Raw genomic sequence first — 21,989 nt, 5'->3', positions numbered from 1 at the left:
CCGCAAAAAGGAAAACGCAAAATAAATAGCAAAAACAGACAGACCTCAGCGTAACACTCAAAACGGAAGGGTGGCACTCAAAATGGAGCACGTTTGGCTTCCGAAAAAAGTTCGCATACCGGAACACTGACTTCCGGGTTTGCAGTGTTTGGGATCCAAGTTGTTTGAGTACCAAGGCGTTTCAGAACCAGGGTACCACTGTAGTGGCTGCCAACTTTTCTGCAGGCCCTTGTTGCTCTGCCTTTAGTGACCAGCTGAAGATAAGCAGAAATCAGTAGGTGAATCTTTCTTCTTTTTTATGTCAAAGACCTTAGCAGGTGCTAATTATTACTGCTTCTGCTGCGGAAAAGCATCAAAGGCTGATTTCTGCACTTCAATCTGTATTAAAGGTACAGCTTGTTTTTTCCTGATCCTCTGGGAAACCTAACTCCAGTTAGTCCCTAGCTTCAAAATACAGCTACAGAAATACTCCCCCCCCCCAAATAAATAAATAAAACCAGAGCCTCAGTTTTGAGGAGGTCCCCTTTGCAAACTACCATCTGGAGGGGCAACCTTAGGCAGCAACTTACACATAACCAAAAACCTTGCACCTCTAGAAATAATTAGCATTAGAAATAAGTACTGTAAGTAGAAATGCAATATTTCTCACCATATTAGGGAAGACTGCAATCCAGGGTGTGGGGTGTTGACGGGGAACATCAAGGATCCTGCTCTGCATTCCTCTGCCATCTTCATCTTTAAATCAGAAACCTGTACCAGCCAGTCCTTTGAACCAAGGATTGTCCTTTAGAAATTGGATGCATGCAATGTCCTCTCTCTGCCTATGGACAGCCAATCCTCCTCCTTTGTGGTTGAGCTCTGTTGCTAAAAGGCAGCAACAGAAGCCCAGTGAAAGCAGTTCCACTGTTTTAATTTCCCACAATGCCTCGGACGTAGCATTGCTCTGGGGCATTGTGGGAAATTTAAAGAGCCCTTTCCAACCCGGGTTGGGGAATTGAAGAGCAGCCACCGCCAGTGGACTCTACACCAATGCTGTGGATCCTAACACCCTTCTGGGATGCTGCATAAAAAGACCAGGGCTATTTCTAAATAGCATTGAATTGCAAAATTCAGCTGTATGGGTATTCTCTGATTACTTGGTCATTGGTCACAGCTGAATGGAGAATGAGCTACATTGGAAAGAAACCACCTTAAAGTCAAAGAACATTTAACCATGGCTTTAATATCTGGGGCACGTGATCCAGCTTTGAGTGCTACAAGTTTTTCAAATCAATCCTGACAATTTCTCCTGCTACTTCACCCTTTTCAGGGGACACATTTCATTGCACTTAGCTAGAATGTACTCCAGGACAGCAACAGCCCTACATTTGGGGGGGGGGCGCTCCTGAAGCTTCAACTGCATTGGGGTCTCCTTTGCAACCAGCAACAAACAAGGACTGGGTTACCACTGTTATCTTCTTCCGCGGAGTTGTTCCCCGACAGATCGCTGCAACTTTACACCATCTGTGCTACTGGCTCTCAGACTTTGGGATTGTTGAAATATATACAGTGGTACCTCGGGTTAAGAACTTAATTCCTTTCTTAACCTGAAACTGTTCTTAACCTGAAGCACCACTTTAGCTAATGGGGCCTCCCGCTGCCGCCGCGCAATTTCTGTTCTCACCCTGAAGCAAAGTTCTTAACCCGAGGTACTATTTCTGGGTTAGCGGAGTCTGTAACCTGAAGCGTATGTAACCTGAGGTACCACTGTACAACAAAGAATTCATCAACTTGAGTGGCGGGACTCAAACCGGGTCTACTAGACCCCCTCAATTTTAAGCAATGGGAACTAAAGTTGTTTCTGGGGCCCTTCCGGGATTAGAGGCGCTGAAGCTCTGGTGCCTGGCGTGCTCTGGTCCATGGAGTCACGAAGAGTCGGACACAACTAAACGACTAAACAACAAAAAAATTTAGTATAAACACTGATAACTGGGAAACACTGGCCTACGAGCGCTCCAGTTGGAGAACAGCCTTTACGAAAGGTGCCATGGGTTTTGAAGACGCTTGAACTCAGGGTGAAAGGGGGAAACGTGCTAAGAGGAAGGCACATTTGGCAAACCTTCAGTGTGATCAACTCCCGCCTGGAAACCTATGTCCCCACTGTGGAAGGACATGTGGATCCAGAATTGGCCTCCACAGTCACTTACGGACTCATGAATAAAACCGTGTTTATGTAAGACATGGGTAGGCAAACTAAGGCCCAGGGGTCGGATCTGGCCCAAGTGCCAGTGTGGTGTAGTGGTTAAGAGCGATAGACTCGTAATCTGGGGAACCGGGTTCGAGTCTCTGCTCCTCCACATGCAGCTGCTGGGTGACCTTGGGCCAGTCACACTTCTTTGAAGTCTCTCAGCCTCACTCACCTCACAGAGTGTTTGTTGTGGGGGAGGAAGGGAAAGGAGAATGTTAGCCGCTTTGAGACTCCTGAAGGGGAGTGAAAGGCGGGATATCAAATCCAAACTCTTCTTCTTCTTCTTCTTCTAAATCCAGCCCACGGACGGTCCGGGAATCAACGTGTTTTTAATTGAGTAGAATGTGCCCTTTTATTTAAAATGCATCTCTGGATTATTTGTGGGGCTTGCCTGGTGTTTTTACATGAGTAGACTGTGTGCTTTTATTTTAAATGCATCTCTGGGTTATTTGTGGCGCATAGGAATTTGTTCAATTTTGTCCCCAAAATATAGTCCAGTCCCCCACAAGGTCTGAGGGACAGTGGACCCTGCTGAAGAAGTTTGCTGACCCCTGATGTAATACAATCATACTTGGCTACAAGTGATTGCCAAAGAAGGAGAATGCAGGAATATGCAGCTGTCTCATATGGGGTTCGAACCTGCAACCTTGGTATTATCAGCACCATGCTTGAATAACTGATTTACATAGTAGATCCACCCCGGGTCCTGAATACAGAAATGAGTCTGCAAAAAGCCCTGAGATTGTCGCTTCAGATCCCTGGACAAAGTTTTTCTCATCACAGTGCCCTGTGAGCAGGAGAAGCAACACATTTGCCCCAACGTTCCCTCCCATGCAAATGAATGGGTTGCCTTCCATTTAGCATGCAAATGAATGGGTACTTTCCATTTAGCATTTAAAACAAGAGGGAAGGGCTGTCGTACATGGGTATAGTGCATGCTTTGCATGCAAAAAGGCCGAAGTTCAATTCCTGGTGTCTACAGGTAAAAAAAAGAAAAAAAGATAAAGGACTCCTGGACGGTTAAAGGTAAAGGTAAAGGTACCCCTGCCAGTACGGGCCAGTCTTGACAGACTCTGGGGTTGTGCGCCCATCTCACTTAAAAGGCCAGGGGCCAGCGCTGTCCGGAGACACTTCCGGGTCACGTGGCCAGCGTGACATCGCTGCTCTGGCCAGAGCCAGAGCCAGAGCCAGAGCCGCACACGGAAACGCCGTTTACCTTCCCGCTGGTAAGCGGTCCCTATTTATCTACTTGCACCCGGAGGTGCTTTCGAACTGCTAGGTTGGCAGGCGCTGGGACCGAGCAGCGGGAGCGCACCCCGCCGCAGGGATTCGAACCGCCGACCTTTCGATCGGCAAGCCCTAGGCGCTGAGGCTTTAACCCACAGCGCCACCTGCGTCCCATAAGTCTAGTCAAAGGCGACTTTGTTGTGGTGCTCATCTCGCTTCAGGCCGAGGGAGCCGGCGTTTGTCCACAGAAAAGCTTTCTGGGTCATGTGGCCAGCATGACTAAACCACTTCCGGCGCAACAGAGCATCGTGACAGAAGCCAGAGCGCATGGAAACGCTATTTACCTTCCCGCTGGAGTGGTACCTATTTATCTACTTGCACTGGCGTGCTTTCAAATTGCTAGGTTGGCAGGAGCTGGCACAGAGCAACGGGCGCTCACCCCATCACGGAGATTCGAACCACCGACCTTCTGATCGGCAAGCCCAAGAGGCTCAGTGGTTTAGGCCACAGTGCCGCCTGCGTCCCTGGCCTCAGAAGACTTCTGCCTGAACCCCTGGAGAGCTACTGTCAGTCATTGCAGACAACTACTGAGCTAGGGCCTGATGTGATATAAGACATCTTCCTGGGCACCTGGATGACAACAAGAAACTGCCTGCCTTTAGTAGGCAGCACACGAGTCTTTTGGCCACCTGTCACAGCCACGGGTGGTGTTATTGCCTGAGGCTAGGGCTGGTTCTCGGTTGATGAGCTTACATAGCAGGTGGGTTGCTGCGAGGGTGAAGAGCAGGTCAGGATGCAGGCCTTAATTGTTGCTGGGTAATCACACAATCTGCAGCTGGCGGAGTTTGGAGAGGCAAGGGGCTGGCTCTATAAATAAGAGTCACGCCATTAGGAACAAGCAGGTGTTGCTGTTATCTCAATGCTCACCTGGCCCTGGTTGTCATAGTACCTGGACCCTGGCAGTTCAACGATATTCCTGCAGCACGACTCCTGTAACCTAAGCAAAGAGGAAATAACGTGAGCAGCAAGCAGGGTGACCATGCGAGGACTGAGGCACAAGGAGTGCCAACTTTGTCTCCTCTGGGAAAGCGTCTCTTCCTCTAACAGCAGCCCAACAGGCTGGAATTCTGCGAGTGAAACCTCGGGGCCATCTCCATGCCAGCAGAGGTTTCACCAGCTAGAATTCTGCAGTTGAGGCATGTGTGTTATTTATTTACCATATTTTTCGCTCCATAAGACGCACTTTCCCCCTCTTAAAATCTAAGGGGAAATGTGCGTCTTATGGAGCAAATGTGTGGTCCCTGGGGCTGGGGGGGGGGGGACCCGGGCTTCCCTCGCCAGCCCCACAAGCTGCAGGGAACAGCGGAAAGCTTCAGCGAGGCACCTGTCCTGGAAGCTGGAGGAGGAACAGAAGGGTCTCCTTCTGTTCCTTCTCCAGCTTCGCTTGAAGGGGCGCTGTGCAGTTTACCTACAGAACCGCCTCTCCTGGTATGCGCCGCGGAGGACTTTAAGGTCCACAAATGACAACATTTTTGGAGGTCCCAGGTCGCCAGGTGGTTAGATTGGTCTCAACTAGGGCCAGGGCCTTTTCAGTACTGGCCCCGACTCGGTGGAACACTCTGTCACAAGAGACTAGGGCCCTGTGGGACTTGACATCTTTCCGCAGGGCCTGCAAGACGGAGCTGTTTCGCCTGGCCTTTGGTTTGGACTCAGTCTGACCCTTATGTTTTTCCTCCCCTTATGGTTCTGATCTATGGGCTATTTTTAAAATGAGGCTGCATTTTAAATTGCATTTTAACCTGTATTTTAAATTGGTTCTTTTCCTATTATGATTTTACTGTAAGTTTACTGGTGTTAGCCACCCTGAGCCCGGCTCTGGCTGGGGAGGGCAGGGTATAAATAAAAATTATTATTATTATTAAAACAAAAACAACTCAATAGCCCCCCAAAAACAAAACAAAACACATTTTAAAGGGGCTTTACATCTATTGATTGCACTTGAAAGCAAAATGCATTGACAAAGATATATAAATAACATTCAATACATCTTTACAATGTAGGACACATCATAAAAACTGATCCATTGCATAATAAACATCATGTAAATAAAATATATCAATATTTTCTTAAATTGCTCCCAGTAAAGTATAACATCCTACACTTCAGAATTCAAACATAAACCTTCTGTCTGGCTAGCCTTTTGCCTTAACCTTTAATAAATATTTTTAGTTTAATCAATTATACCACACATCCCAAACAGTCAATCTGCTATTGATAGCCATTATTAAGTTTTCATTCATTATGTGAAAATCATTACTACTTTCACATCCTGCCTTTCCTTCATCACGGGACTCAAAGTGACAATCCATGGGATTCCCTGCACCTGTTGGATGTCTGCCTGGCGGCTGCAGCACCTACATTTAGACCACATCCTGAGACTCTGTAGTTTATTTCACCAGGAAAGTGTGCCATTTCTGCACTGCAAGTTCCTGCAAGGTTGTTCTATTCCCAGCCTGAGAACAGTTGCTACTATCCCATAAGTGAAGGGTTCTGTGCTGGAAACAGATTAGAATCTCACAAAAGCTCTTATTGTTTTGTTATCCTAGCTGTCCTTGGCGCAACCTGAAATCTGTTCCACACCCTGCTGAGGCTCATCTAACAGGTTCTATTAATTGTGCGAAAGCAATTAACATGCTTATTTTTAAAAATTCAAAGAGCTGCCTCGTTGGTCTCCCGACTGGGGCCGCCGGCCGCGTGTGGGGAGAGGGATCTAACCCGTTCACCTTTTGCTGTGGCCCTACAGAAAATCACCACCGCAAGGAGGGCACCAGCTCTCTGCATTCCTCCTATTTCGTTTTCCAAGGCAGCTTATATTGGTAAAACCTATTGGTGTTTCGCAACTTTCCGACTAGTTGCAGGACCTTAGCCAGATCTAGCAGAGTAAACGCAGAATCCACAGAAGCAGTTGGCAACTTGGCTGCAGACAGGATAGACGAAGCAGGAACCAGGAACTTGTAGTTAGGTGTTTATTATATACAGTGGACTATTTACAGGACTAGAACACGGATCTTTTGCTAGCTCTCTCTGACACGACTCACAACTCCTACACTGACACACAGAACCTGAACACTGAACTAACACATTCCAGTTAGTAGGCCATTAATTATTACTCCCTTGAAAGAGCTTGACCATTCAGGGAGCTGTCTCCATGCCTCTGTTATCACCAGGCAGACTAACTCCTTCAGATTGCCTTCTGGCTGTCTGCCAAACTTTAATTGACTCTGTGTGAGTAGCTGCACGAACACAGTTTCCCAACAGGTTATTGCATTTGCTTTACGGTTCTCGCCATGCTACAGTTAACCCCTTCAATGTTCTCTAACGGAGAGGTGGAGAGAACCTGTGGCTCTCTTGGAATACGGTGGTACCTTGGTTCTCAAACACCTTGGAACCCAGTTTGCAAACATTTTTCAGAAGCAGAATGTGCTCCGTTTGGAGTGTTACACTGACGATTTGAGTGCCACACTTCCGTTTTGAGTGTTACGCCCGAGGTCTGTCTGTTTTTGCTATTTATTTTTTGTTTTTGTGGCTCTTTCTGTTTTGTGTGGAACCCAGTTCAGCTACTGATTGACTGATGTGCGACTGCAGTACATTGTTTACTGCTTTCATTTTATGGATCAGTGGTCTCGTTAGATAGTAAAATTCATGTTAAATTGCTGTTTTAGGAGTTGTTTTAAAAAACTGGAACGGATGAATCCATTTTGTATTACAGTGGTACCTCAGGTTAAGTACTTAATTCGTTCCGGAGGTCCGTTCTTAACCTGAAACTGTTCTTAACCTGAAGCACCACTTTAGCTAATGGGGCCTCCTGCTGCTGCCATGCCGCCGGAGCACAATTTCTGTTCTCATCCTGAAGCAAAGTTCTTAACCCGAGGTACTATTTCTGGGTTAGTGGAGTCTGTAACCTAAAGCGTATGTAACCCGAGGTACCCTGTACTTTATATGGGAAAGCGCACCTTGGTTTTGGAACGCTTTGGTTTTGGAACAGACTTCCAGAACGGATTCAGTTTGAGAACCAAGGTACCAATGTAGTTGAAATCCGGCTCCCATCAAACTTGCCCATTGGCCAGGCAGAAGGTAGGATCCAGAGAGACCCAGAGGTTCCCCCTGCCATGCTCTAATGGTTCAAGGGCCTGTGGGGTGTGACTTTTGGAGTGTGTTCCCCTTTGCAGACGTCCTCACAAACGTTCCCACCGCAGATAACAACTGGGCTTGGTAGAGGCATCAGCCTGACCACACAAAAAACCCTCTTTTGTTTTACTTCTCATTTCTCTTCTTGCTTCGCAACAGGAATTATATAGAATTGCTGAGAGTATGAGGAAACATTATCCTTGACCTTTCGTTTTGGGAACCAAGTAGCAGACAGGGGGTCTGCTTCCCTTAACCTTTGTCTCTGTTTCCAAAAGCAAGTGCAAGCGTACGCTGGTTTGGGCCTCTAAACTGGGAGGACCAGACCCATCAGATGTCAAGGAGATAAAGAACAACACAACTTTTAGAAGACATCTAAAGATGTTTTCAACGTTTGATGTTTTATTATGCTTTTATATGTAACTTATATGCAGAATTCATCATGCGAAAGGCTGGGCTGGATGAATCCCTAGCCGGAATTAAGATTGCCGGAAGAAATATCAACAACCTCAGATATGCAGATGACACAACCTTGACGGCAGAAAGTGAGGAGGAATTAAAGAACCTTTTATTGAGGGTGAAAGAGGAGAGCGCAAAATATGGTTTGAAGCTCAACATCAAAAAAACCAAGATCATGGCCAGTGGTCCCATCACCTCCTGGCAAATAGAAGGGGAAGAAATGGAGGCAGTGAGAGGTTTTACTTTCTTGGGCTCCATGATCACTGCAGATGGTGACAGCAGCCACGAAATTAAAAGACACCTGCTTCTTAGGAGAAAAGCAATGAAAACCTTGCCAACAAAGGTCCGTATAGTAAAAGCTATGGTTTTCCCAGTAGTGATGTATGGAAGAGAGAGCTGGACCATAAAGAAGGCTGATCGCCGAAGAATTGATTCCTTTGAATTATGGTGCTGGAGGAGACTCTTGAGAGTCCCATGGACTGCAAGAAGATCAAACCTCTCCATTCTGAAGGAAATCAGCCCTGAGTGCTCACTGGAAGGACAGATCCTGAAGCTGAGGCTCCAATACTTTGGCCACCTCATGAGAAGAGAAGACTCCCTGGAAAAGACCCTGATGTTGGGAAAGATGTAGGGCACAAGGAGAAGGGGGCGACAGAGGATGAGATGGTTGGATAGTGTCTTCAAAGCTACCAGCATGAGTTTGACCAAACTGCGGGAGGCAGTGGAAGACAGGAGTGCCTGGTGTGCTCTGGTCCGTGGGGTCATGAAGAGTCGGACACGACTAAACGACTAAACAACAACATCAATATGTGTTGGAAGCTACCCAAATGCCGGGTATAAATATTATTATTGCTGTTGTTCTTGATATTATTAATAATAATAATATTTCAATGACTCTTTCTCCACCAGTTGGTGGAAACTGCAAAATGGTGTCAACACAGGTAGCTCCCTGGGTAGAGCAGGAGATTATTAATCTCTGGGCCCTGGGTTTGAACCCCACATTGGGCAAAATATTTCTGCATTGCAGGGGGTTGAACTAGATGTCCCTCTGCCGGGTCACTTCTCACTTTATGAAGGGGATGCGGGTGGCGCTGTGGTCTAAACCAGTGAGCATCGTGGGCTTGCCGATCAGAAGGTTGGCGGTTCAAATCCCCATGAAGGGGTGAGCTCCCATTGCTCTGTCCCAGCTCCTGCCAACCTAGCAGTTCAAAAGCAGGCCAGAGCAAGTAGATAAATAGGTACCACTGTGGCAGGAAGGTAAACAGTGTTTCTGTGCGTTCTGGCTTCCGTTACAGTGTACCATTGCACCAGAAGCAGTTTAGTCCTGCTGGCCACATGACCTGGAAAGCTGTCTGTGGACAAACACCGGCTCCCTCAGCTTGAAAAGCGAGGCGAGTGCTGCAACCCTATAGTCGCCCTTGACTGAAGCTGGGGCAGAGCAACGGGAGCTCACCCCGTTGCAGGAATTCAAACCGCCAACCTCCCAATCGGCAAGACCAAGAGGCTCAGTGGTTTAGACCGCAGCACCACCCGCATCCTTTGTTGTTGTTTAGTCGTTTAGTCGTGTCCAACTCTTCGTGACCCCATGGACCAGAGCACGCCAGGCACTCCTGTGTTCAATCCCCTATAATGAGAAGAACATCCTTCATTGGTATCACTTCTATAAGGTGTTATAGGTCTTCATAGAATTGGTCAATTTCAGTTTCTTCAGCACCAGTAATTGGTGCATAAACTTGGATTACTGTGATGTTAAAAGGTCTGCCTTGGATTCGTATCGAGATCATTCTATCATTTTTCAGATTGCATCCCAGTACAGCTTTTGCCACTCTTTTGTTGACTATGAGGGCCACTCCATTTCTTTTACAGGATTCTTGCCCACAGTAGTAGATATGATTGTCATCCGAACTGAATTCGCCCATTCCCGTCCATTTTAATTCACTGATGCCCAGGATGTCAATATTTATTCTTGCCATCTCATTTTTGACCACATCCAACTTACCCAGGTTCATGGTTCTTACATTCCAGGTTCCTATGCAAAATTTTTCTTTACAGCATTGGACTTTCCTTTCGCTTCCAGGCATATCCGCAACTGAGCGACCTTTCGGCTTTGGCCCAGCCACTTCATCAGCTCTGAATCCAGTCAAAACCGACTGGCAGAGGTGCTGCAGGATTTCAGACCTGGGTCTCCCCTTCCCCTACCTGGAAATGCTGGGGATTGAACCCCTCACCTTCTGCATGCAAAACAGATGTTCTGCCACTGAGCTGAACCCTTCCCCTTCATTTATGATGCCCAGAAAGCACAAGCCTGCTAGCATTGCTGCTGCTGCTGCTTGTTTGCAAGGAAGGTGGGGAAAAGAGGGAAGAAATCTCCTTTCACTCTGTCTAAGTGCTTTGCCTAGGATGCAAGTGAACTGGAAGTGCAGAAACATCGAGAACACGCCTACCAGCAGAGCTACTCTGTGCAGGTTTATTTGTGGCAGTTCCGGTGGGCTAAATATTAAAACCTCCGTCATTTGGCTTTTTGGGAAGCGTTGCCAAGTGTAGGTGGGCAACACCAAATGACTAATGTGAACCACGCGATATAGTTAGAAAATGTGTGAGGACAAGACGCCGCCTGACCGAGGGAATGAGGAAAAGACGCATCTGCTCCTGACAGACCTTCTGCCGTTCTTCTGGCCTGCGTGTTGTCATTCCGTATTTGGGTTACAAGCCCTGCGTCCAGGCAAGGCCCCTCCCGTTCCCCTCCTCTTTTCTTAAGCAGTCGGAAAAAGCTCTTCGCCAAACCAATAAACAAACATAGCGGGGGCTTGGCTTTAGCCAGCCAAGATACCTATCATAAATTGGGATGTGGAGCCGACAAAGGAAATCGGTTGAATGATAAAATCCAGAGCAAAAACGAGGGTGAGAAGAGAGCGTCTCCACAGAAGTCCTAAAGGGCAAATGACAAAAGACCTTTGCTGTCTTTTAAAAAGCTGGGTGGGGAAAAGGGATTTTCTGTCAGGGGCAGTCTTTCCTGGCGTAGTTGCTGCAGCAACAGCACACACTGTACCAGACAGACAGACACACACACACACACACAAAAATTCCCACAAGAAGGTAGCTGCAACATCCTGTATTCCAAGAGTTTGGGGCCTCAGGCATCTAGGGGCCAGAGACAGCCCTCCAAGCCTGTCTACCTGGCCCTCAGGACACTTTCCAGGCTGCACCCCCTCTCCTTAGGCAACCACGCTGCCACACCTTCCAAGTGTCCTTATTTTCCAGGGACAGTCCTGGGTTTACAGAAACTGATCCCGGAATGTCCTGCTTCTCCTTAGGCCGTCCCTATATTCAAAGTGTTGGTGCTGACCTTTAAAGTCCTAAATGACCTCAGCCCAGTATACCTGAAGGAGCGTCTCTGAGGGCCTCCTGGTGGTTCCCTCATTGCGAAAAGCGAAGTTACAGGGAACCAGGCAGAGGGCCTTCTCGGTGGTGGCGCCCGCCCTGTGGAACGCCCTCCCATCAGATGTCAAGTAAATAAACAACTATCTGGCAGCCCTGTTGGGCCGTTTTTTGGTTTTTAATGTTTGGTATTTTATCGCTATTATTATTATTATTACTATTATTATTATAGCCGCGCAGAGTGGCTGGGGAAACCCAGCCAGATGGGTGGGGTATAAATAATAAATTATTATTATTAGGGAAACGTTGGAGGGTATGGAGTTATGTGAACCCCAAGCCAAGGGGATGAGTAACTCTTCAACCTTTAGAAGACATCTGAAGGCAGTCCTGTATAGGGAAGTTTTTAATGTTTTATTATGTTTTTATATATAAGTTGGAAGCCACCCAGAGTTAAATAATAAAAGTGTTATTGTCGTTGTTGTTAAGTAGGGCATCCCTATTTTCATCAGAGAAATGCTGGAGGGTATGTACTCCTAACCAGCCCAGCTCCATACCCAACCCACCCTGAGTGCCTTTGCCTACCTGGAATATGTCCTTGAACCCTGATTATGTGTCTTCGCTCACCTAGAATAGGAGAGGACAGAGGGGGTCCATCACTGGGAGATGACACCCCCTCCTCAGGTTGCACCAAAGGGAATCCCCCCCTTGCCCTAGCCCACCAGCCTCCCATCACAAAAAAAGTTACAATCTTTCAATGGTTAACCGCACCATCACATTTCCAGGAGGCAAACACCTACTCGTTTTAACAAACCGCGTCTGTGAGGAAAGAGACTTCCCTCAACGCAAGCCACAAGAGGCCGGGCTGAGGAGAAAAGCAACATATATGGACTGTTGAGGAAGTAGAGGTGGAGATGGGAAACCACGATGACGCCAAAGAAAATGGCGGTCGGCGTGGAGGGGAAGTTGTCGTGACCTCGGCTGCGATCTCTAGAAGCCGTCGGAGGGGGAAGCAAACTGAGGGACATCGCCAGTATCTTTCCGCTGCCTTCATTTCCCCCATACCTCGTGGCACGTTGATCACGACTGAGTCGTTTTTTCGTTGGCATAACGGAAAAGTAAAAGGGAGGAGGGCACAGGTGGCTTAAGGCCTGCCAAGGAGCTCCGCAAGTCAAAGAAACAATGCCCCACTTTCCTGACTTTGTTGTTGTTTAGTTGTTTAGTCGTTTAGTCGTGTCCGACTCTTCGTGACCCCCTGGACCAGAGCACGCCAGGCATTCCTGTCTTCCACTGCCTCCCGCAGTTTGGTCAAACTCATGCTGGTAGCTTCGAGAACACTATCAAACCATCTCGTCCTCTGTCGTCCCCTTCTCCTTGTGCCCTCCATCTTTCCCAACATCAGGGTCTTTGACAGGGAGTCTTCTCTTCTCATGAGGTGGCCAAAGTACTGGAGTCTCAGCTTCACAATCTGTCCTTCCAGTGAGCACTCAGGGCTGATTTCCTTAAGAATGGATAGGTTTGATCTTCTTGCAGTCCAGACTCTCAAGAGTCTCCTCCAGCCCCATAATTCAAAAGCATCAATTCTTCGGCGATCAGCCTTCTTTATGGTCCAGCTCTCACTTCTATCTATCACTACTGGGAAAACCATAGCTTTAACTATACGGACCTTTGTTGGCAAGGTGATGTCTCTGCTTTTGAAGATGCTGTCTAGGTTTGTCATTGCTTTTCTCCCAAGAAGCAGGCGTCTTTTAATTTCGTGGCTGCTGTCACCATCTGCAGTGATCACGGAGCCCAAGAAAGTAAAATCTCTCACTGCCTCCATTTCTTCCCCTTCTATTTGCCAGGAGGTGATGGGACCAGTGGCCATGATCTTGGTTTTTTTGATGTTGAGCTTCAGACCATATTTTGCACTCTCCTCTTTCACCCTCATTAAAAGGTTCTTTAATTCCTCCTCACTTTCTGCCATCAATGTTGTGTCATCTGCATATCCGAGGTTGTTGATATTTCCTCAGATATGCAGATGACACAACATTGACTTATACCTGACTTACACCTGAGCAAATCCGCGAACAGTAGAGATGAACAAAGAACAACCTGAGAAGGCAAAAGAAAGAAGGCATGGGATGTGGGCACTTCCCTTTTGGAAAAATGTAGATTTTTCCTTGCATTTTCATTAAGAAACCAACATAAGAACGAATAAGCCTCACACAGCAAAGAGCGGAGATGCAAGGATAAGAAAGAAATGCAGAAAGCACAGCATATTATGGTCTAAGAGAAAATTATATGAAAATGTTCTATCGATGGTATCTAACACCATCAAAAATGTATAAATCTAAATCAAATAAGTGTTAGAAATGTAAAGAGGAAGGAAGTTCTTTTCACCATATGTGGGGGTCTTGCAGTAAGGTTAAAACTTACTGGGAGATGATATATAATGAACTGAAAAGGATGTTTAAAATAGCTTTTGTAAAAAAAAAACCCAAAAAACCCAAAAGCTTTTCTTTTGAGAATTATAGGGACAGAACTACAGCATAGAAACTTATTCATGTATGCTACTAGAGCGGCAAGAATGTTACTCGCCCCAAAATGGAAAGAAGCAGAAATCCCAGCAAAGGAAGAATGGATACAAAAACTTATGGAATATGCAGAAATGGCGAAACTTACCGGAAGAATAAGGAATCCAGATAACAAACGTTTTATAACAGAGTGGAAATGGCTTTCTAAATATTTACAGATAAACTGTAAACAGATAAGAACATTGGCAGGATTGTTGTAATAACCTGCAGTTTTATAAGAGTACACATTTAAAGCAGCTGAATAAATGAACAAATTAAATTAATTTGGATATGCAGAAGATATCAGAAATAAATTTAAGGAACCACAGAAAGAGGGGGAAGGAAGTCAAGCTTTGAAATGTTAAAATGATTGTAGAATTAGTGAAACGTATAAACCTGAAAAGCATATTTTTTTTAAAAAATGCAGAAAGCAAAATGGCCAATCACTGCATGTTTATTGTAGCCAAATACCTTGGTACAACTGTAGGGATGGGCTGGTTGTGTTCTGTTTCATTCGCGTAAGAAATAAAGCCAACCCAAATCACAAAAAAGTTAGCGTGTTGCGCTTTGTTCCTTGGCTTCCTTTAGGTTATGTGATCGATCACACACCAAGGCTGTCTGCCATTCTTTACCAAAACTCAAGATTGCTCAGGTTGGAGGTTTTCCAAAATCTGGGCAGGGATATTTCCTTCAGATGCTCCCACCCTCTTCTTCACTCTTCCAAAGAGCCCCTCTCTTAATGCTTTGTTGACATACCTTTTAATGCAACTCCAATGATTTTAAATATAAAATGGGCATGCGGAATGCACAGCACATTCCTGCTTGTCTGGGCAAAATCCCTGTGACCTTGGCTTGTGCAGCAAGAGCGCCCCCTTCTGACACAGCCAAGCAACATCTCGTTCAGAGAGGAAGCCTAGGCAGGTTCTGAAAACAGAAGCTGACATTCGTATAAACCATGGGTAGGCAAACTAAGGCCCAGGGGCCGGATCCGGCCCAATCGCCTTCTCAATCCGGCCCGCAGACGGTCTGGGAATCGGCGTGTTTTTACATGAGTAGAATGTGTCCTTTTCTTTAAAATGCATCTCTGGGTTATTTGTGGGGCAAAGGAATTTGTTTTGGGGTTTTTTTTTCAAAATATAGTCTGGCCCCCCCACAAGGTCTGAGGGACAGTGGACCAGCCCCCTGCTGAAAAAGTTTGCTGACCCCTGATATAAACCTTGTGCTGTAATGGCCCATGTGCCTTTATAGAAAGAGCAAGCAAGGAAGCTCACACACCCTTTTTGTTCGTATACCAATTAATCAAAAAATATATCTCGAGGCACACACCTGCACCTGTACATTTAGAGCACGCTTATAGCACTTTAACAAAAGCCTGGGAACTGTAGTTTGTGTAGGGTGTTAAAGGTAAAGGGACCCCTGACCTTTAGGTCCAGTCGTGACCGACTCTGGGGTTGTGGCGCTCATCTTGCTTTATTGGCCGAGGGAGCCGGCGTACAGCTTCCGGGTCATGTGGCCAGCATGGCGAACCAGAGCAGTGCACGGAAATGTCATTTACCTTCCCGCCGGAGCAGTACCTATTTATCTACTTGCACTTTGACGTGCTTTCGAACTGCTAGGTTAGCAGGAGCAGGGACCGAGCAATGGGAGCTCACCCCATCATAGGGATTCGAACCACTGGCCTTCTGATCAGCAAGTCCTAGGCTCTGTGGTTTAACCCACAGCGCCACCCACGTCCCTGTGTAGGGTGTTAGGAGGCTCCTATTCCCCCCTCCCTGAGCTACAGTTCCCCAAGTGGATTAACAGTCAATCGCTCTTCCCTGGGAGCTCTGGGAATTGTAGCGCAGTGAGGAAAATAAGGGCCTTCTACCAACTGTTGATGTATGGAAGTGAGAGCTGGACCATCAAGAAGGCTGATCGCCGAAGAATTGATGCTTTTGAATTATGGGGCTGGAGGAGACTCTTGAGAGTCCCATGGACTGCAAGAAAATCAAACCTATCCATTCTGAAGGAAATCAGCCCTGAGTGCTCACTGGAAGGACAGATCCTGAAGCTGAGGCTCCAATCCTTTGGACACCTCATGAGAAGAGAAGACTCCCTGTCAAAGACCCAGATGTTGGGAAAGATGGAGGGCACAAGGAGAAGGGGACGAGAGGACGAGATGGTTGGACAGTGTTCTCGAAGCTACCAGCATGAGTTTGACCAAACTGCAGGAGGCAGTGCAAGACAGGAGTGTCTGGCGTGCTCTGGTCCATGGGGTCACGAAGAGTTGGACACGACTAAACGACTAAACAACAACAACAAACCAACTGTTGCCTCCACAGCTGCCCCAGGACACTCAAATGTTGACGCCAGCCCTTCCTGTCCACATTGACCCAGGGTGTGACTCTGTATAAGGTAGCTGCCGCTTCTTTTTAACTGAGAAGCAAAATGGCTAGTAGCCTGATCTTTATTGAAGGAAATAAACTGTTGCGACTAGGTCCCTATTCATCACATGCAGGGGAAGAACTCCGAACAGTGGTGCGCAAGCTCCTGTCAGCATCGCCCTTGAGCTACTGCCACGAACTGGACTCATACACTTCAGCCCCGACTGGGCTAGGCAAGCTGGGTAGCACTTCCAGATGCCACCTTCTGCACAGGAACAGGTCAAAGTGCTGTGGACTCACAGCTTAGAGTTGTGAGCACCGGATTCACTCCAACAAGAAGACAGTCGTTGCACGGCAGAGTACAGCAGAGTATAGCAGAGCATAAACGACTCGGAGAGCAGCTCTGTAGAATATCTTCTTTTATTCTATCTACAGCTATAATACACAACTATAAAAAAGGTAAAGGTAAAGGTACCCCTGCCCGTACGGGCCAGTCTTGACAGACTCTGGGGTTGTGCGCCCATCTCACTCAAGAGGCCGAGGGCCAGCGCTGTCCGGAGACACTTCCGGGTCACGTGGCCAGCGTGACAAAGCGGCATCTGGCGAGCCAGAGCCGCACACGGAAACGCCGTTTACCTTCCCGCTGGTAAGCGGTCCCTATTTATCTACTTGAACCCGGGGGTGCTTTCGAACTGCTAGGTTGGCAGGCGCTGGGACCGAGCAGCGGGAACGCACCCCGCCGCGGGGATTCGAACCGCCAACCTTTCGATCGGCAACACACAACTATATACAGAGCTAAATGAGGTCTAAACATAAATGAATGCTGAACTGCACTGAGTGTCTGCAGCTGTTCTTAGCAGCAACCTTATCTATACACACGATCTCTAACACTCAGTCTCTCTCTCTCCGACACACTGACTGACTCTTTGATGTTAGGCTGGAGCAGAATAAGTAGAGAGCAGAACACCGCCCCTCCTCTCTGGAAAATCACCAGACTCATCAGGAGATTCTTGGATATGGGAGGGGTGAAATCTCCTCAGCTCCTATATAGACTTAAAAAAATATATATAATTATTTTATTAAAGATTTCTTGGTTTACAAAAGTATGTGCAATGTCTCTTTTTTCAAGTCATGTTTTCTACAGATCAGCTTCATTTGTTGTGAGACATTAGTGTTACATTAGTGTGAGGTTAGGAATAAAAGAGGGGGGAATGGTGAGTGGGGTGGGGTCGGGGGCAATGCTTCTATTCTACTTAATGTACGTGTTGGATTTTGTGTTAGTGTCATTTGTGCGGGTTCTCTTTACTATTCGCTTGTGTTTCTTGGTGGCGAGAGAGGTTGGGGGTGGCCTTGGGTGTGGTTGGTTGTCTTTGATGGGCTGTAGTGAAATTTGTTTTCGTGTGTGAGTGGGGTATGTATGTGTTTATAATCAGGTTATCCAGATGGATTTGTATACTGTTGGCGGTTTTCTTGTCGTCTTGTTGGGCTCTGTATGTGATAAAGGGGAACCATACTGGGGCCCATTTGTGCCCATGCCAGTTTCAGTTTGTTGGTTAGTAAATAGCTTCTTCTTATACAGTGGTACCTTGGTTTTCAAACGCCTTGGTACTCAAACAACTTGGAACCCAAACACTGCAAACCTGGAAGTAAGTGTTCCGGTTTGCAAACTTTTTTTGGAAGCCAAACGTGCTCTGTTTTGAGTGTTATGCTGAGGTCTGTCCTTTTTTGCTATTTCTTTTGCATTTTTGCGGCTCTTTTTTGTTTTGTTTTTGTGGCAGTGTGGAACCCAGTTCAGTTACTGATTGACTGATTGATTGATTGATTGTGTGACTGAAGTACATTGTTTATTGTTTTCATTTTATGGATCAATGGTCTCATTAGATAGTAAAATTCATGTTAAATTGCTGTTTTAGGGGTTTTTAAAAGTCTGGAACGGATTAATCCATTTTGCATTACTTTCCATGGGAAAACACACCTTGGTTTTGGAACGCTTTGGTTTTGGAACGGACTTCCGGAACGGATTAAATTTGAGAACCAAGGTACCACTGTATTCCTATGTTTAGCAGTCATCTAAGCAGTCATCGGACATGGGTGGCGCTGTGGGTTAAACCACAGAGCCTAGGACTTGCTGATCAGAAGGTCAGTGGTTCAAATCCCTATGATGGGGTGAGCTCCCGTTGCTTGGTCCCTGCTCCTGCTAACCTAGCAGTTCGAAAGCACGTCAAAGTGCAAGTAGATAAATAGGTACCACTCCGGTGGGTAGGTAAATGGCGTTTCCATGCGCTGCTCTGGTTCGCCAGAAGCGGCTTAGTCATGCTGGCCACATGACCTGGAAGCTGTACGCCGGCTCCCTCGGCCAATAAAGAGAGATGAGCGCTGCAACCCCAGAGTCGGCCACAACTGGACCTAATGCTCAGGGGTCCCTTTACCTTTACCTAAGCAGTCATCGATGCAAAGACAACTCCAGTGGTTATAAGTGCTTCTCCTCTGAATGCAATTCTGCCTGCTTCTAACTGGCAGGGCCTTTGTGCATGTCTGTGGACGTGTGCAGAGATCCGTGCGCGTCAGCATCTCTGGGTGTGCATTTCCCACCTGGCGTTCCAACAGCCAGCCAAGGCAGAAACAACAGTTGCATTCCAGAGGCTCTGAGCTTTGCCAACACAGGCACAGCGGTCCTGAGACGCAAACCCATTTTGACAGGCCAGTGGGCCCCAGACAGCCAAGCACCTTCTGCTTGGTTTGCAATGGCATGCGCGGCATGGAGGCAACTGGATTTAGCACCAGGGAGCATCCCACGCCCAGTACCCTGGGCATGCCTGGAGATTGAACTGGAGGGCAGCAATGAAGCGCTGAGAAAGTCTGGAGAGGAGGGGTTGGGGGAGTTGGAGGAGTGGTGCAGGAAGAACAACTTATTCCTTAACTTAAAGAAAACAAAAGAGATCATTGTGGACTTTAGGAAATGTAAATTCAGCCACTTATTCTTGAGGGGAAGTGCGTGGAACAGGTCTCAGTGTCTCGATTTCTGGGAATGGAGTTGAGAGATGACCTAACCTGGGGAGAAAACAGCAAAGACCTGATGAAGAGAGCACAGCAGGTTATATTTTCTGAGAATCCTCCAGAAAAACAATCTCTCAAAGGACATGTTGATGGCATTTTACCATTGCACTGTGGAGAGCGTATTAACTTATGGTCTGTGTGTGTGGTTTGGGAGCTGCACGGCCAGGGAAAAAACAATTCTGTCCAGGGTTGTAAAGACTGCAGAGAGAATAATTGGGTGCACTCTTCCCACCTTGGATCAAATCTATGCTGCCAGGTGCCATAAGAAAGCGGCAGAGATAGCGCAGGAGAGTACGCACCCCGGAAATGATCTCTTTCAGCTTCTGCCTTCTGGAAGAAGGTATAGGGTTATAAACTAGCCGCCTGAGAAACAGTTTCTACGCAAATGCAATTCTGGTTCTAAACGCAGCATAAGGGGTCTCCATAGTATAGTGTATTTTAAAATGGGGTTTCAGAGTTTTTAGGGGTTTTTGAATGTTTTATGTAGTTTTTCAGTTTCATTGTTCTGCATGCGACAATGACAATAAAGATATCGTATATCGTATATCGTTAGTTGCAAGGAAGCTTTTCCTTCAATGCCTTCCACTCAAACTCAGGAGACCAAAATGCTGATCTAGAAATCAAGGCTCCCTAACACCTGAGATCAGCCTCCTGTGATTGACAGGTCCCTTTAACACACGGGTCAGCAACCTTTTTCAGCCGTGGGCCGGTCCACCGTCCCTCAGACCATGTGGTGGCCCAGACTATATTTTTTGGGGGGAAATGAACAAATTCCTATGCCCCACAAATAACCCAGAGATGCATTTTAATTAAAAGCACACATTCTACTTGTGTAAAAACACACTGATTGCTGGACCGTCCGTGAGCCAGATTGAGAAGGTGATTGGACCACATCCGGCCCACGGGCCTTAGGTTGCCTACCCCTACTTTAACAGAACCTGGAATGTAAGAACCATGAACATGGGTAAGTTGGAGGTGGTCAAAAATGAGATGGCAAGAATAAATATTGACATCCTGGGCATCAGTGAACTAAAATGGACGGGAATGGGTGAATTCAGTTCGGATGACCATCATATCTACTACTGTGGGCAAGAAATCCGTAAAAGAAATGGAGTGGCCCTCATAGTCAACAAAAGAGTGGCAAAAGCTGTACTGGGATGCAATCTCAAAAATGATAGAATGATCTCGATACGAATCCAAGGCAGACCTTTTAACATCACAGTAATCCAAGTTTATGCACCAACTACTGGTGCTGAGGAAACTGAAATTGACCAATTCTATGAAGACTTACAACACCTTATAGAAGTGACACCAAAGAAGGATGTTCTTCTCATTATAGGGGATTGGAATGCTAAAGTAGGGAGTCAAGAGATAAAAGGAACAACTGGCAAGTTTGGCCTTGGAGATCAAAATGAAGCAGGGCAAAGGCTAATAGAGTTCTGTCAAGAGACCAAGCTGGTCATCACAAACACGCTTTTCCAACAACACAAGAGACGACTCTACACATGGACATCACCAGATGGGCAGCATCGAAATCAGATTGATTATATTCTCTGCAGCCAAAGATGGAGAAGCTCTATACAGTCAGCAAAAACAAGACCTGGAGCTGACTGTGGCTCAGATCATCAGCTTCTTATAGCAAAATTCAAGCTTAAACTGAAGAAAGTAGGAAAAACCACTGGGCCGGTAAGATACAATCTAAGTCAAATCCCTTATGAATACACAGTGGAAGTGAGGAACAGGTTTAAGGATTTAGATTTGGTGGACAGAGTGCCTGAAGAACTATGGATGGAGGCTCGTAACATTATACAGGAGGCAGCAACGAAAACCATCCCAATGAAAAGGAAATGCAAGAAAGCAAAGTGGCTGTCCAATGAGGCCTTACAAATAGCGGGGGAGAGAAGGCAAGCAAAATGCAAGGGAGATCGTGAAACATACAGGAAATTGAATGCAGATTTCCAAAGAATAGCAAGGAGAGACAAGAAGACCTTCTTAAACAAGCAATGCAAAGAAATAGAGGAAAGCAATAGAATGGGAAGAACCAGAGATCTGTTCAAGAAAATTGGAGATATGAAAGGAACATTTCGTACAAAGATTTCCATAATAAAGGACAAAAGTGGAAAGGACCTAACAGAAGCAGAAGACATCAAGAAGAGGTGGCAAGAATACACAGAGGAATTATACCAGAAAGAAACGGATGTCTCATATACCCCAGGTAGTGTGGTTGCTGACCTTGAGCCAGACATCCTGGAGAGTGAAGTCAAATGGGCCTTAGAAAGCACTGCAAATAACAAGGCCAGTGGAAGTGATGGTATTCCAGCTGAACTATTTAAAATTATAAAAGATGATGCTGTTAAGGTGCTACACTCAATATGCCAGCAAGTTTGGAAAACTCAGCAGTGGCCAGAAGATTGGAGAAGATCAGTCTACATCCCAATCCCAAAGAAGGGCAGTGCCAAAGAATGCTCCAACTATCGCACAATTGCACTAATTTCTCACGCTAGCAAGGTTATGCTTAAAATTCTACAAGGAAGGCTCAAG

At 46.5% G+C, this 21,989-nt stretch overlaps 2 protein-coding genes across 6 annotated transcripts in view; one reads left to right on the top strand and one right to left on the bottom strand.

Annotated features, from left to right (window-relative positions):
* ACVRL1 (activin A receptor like type 1) overlaps positions 1-21,989 on the top strand; it is a 261,538-nt gene that overhangs the window by 176,064 nt on the left and 63,485 nt on the right. The gene's annotated exons all lie outside the window — the stretch shown is intronic.
* LOC307210501 (uncharacterized protein) overlaps positions 1-21,989 on the bottom strand; it is an 80,779-nt gene that overhangs the window by 34,604 nt on the left and 24,186 nt on the right. For 3 of the 5 annotated variants that reach the window (XR_013836031.1, XR_013836032.1, XR_013836034.1), the window contains one exon: positions 3,973-4,451. Coding sequence is in view for 1 of the 5 variants with exons in the window: in XM_079966443.1 (XP_079822569.1) it covers positions 650-765; positions 4,382-4,451 (186 nt within the window). In the remaining 4 variants the exon portion in view is untranslated. Of the gene's footprint in view, positions 1-649; positions 766-3,972; positions 4,452-21,989 lie in introns of those variants that run through there. The other 2 variants (XM_079966443.1, XR_013836030.1) reach the window with 2 other exon arrangements.

This window comes from Podarcis cretensis, assembly GCF_951804945.1.
Source record: "Podarcis cretensis genome assembly, chromosome: 2".
Classification (NCBI taxonomy): domain Eukaryota; kingdom Metazoa; phylum Chordata; class Lepidosauria; order Squamata; family Lacertidae; genus Podarcis; species Podarcis cretensis.
Note: the sequence above shows the minus strand (reverse complement) of the source record. Positions and strands in the feature narration are given on the sequence as shown.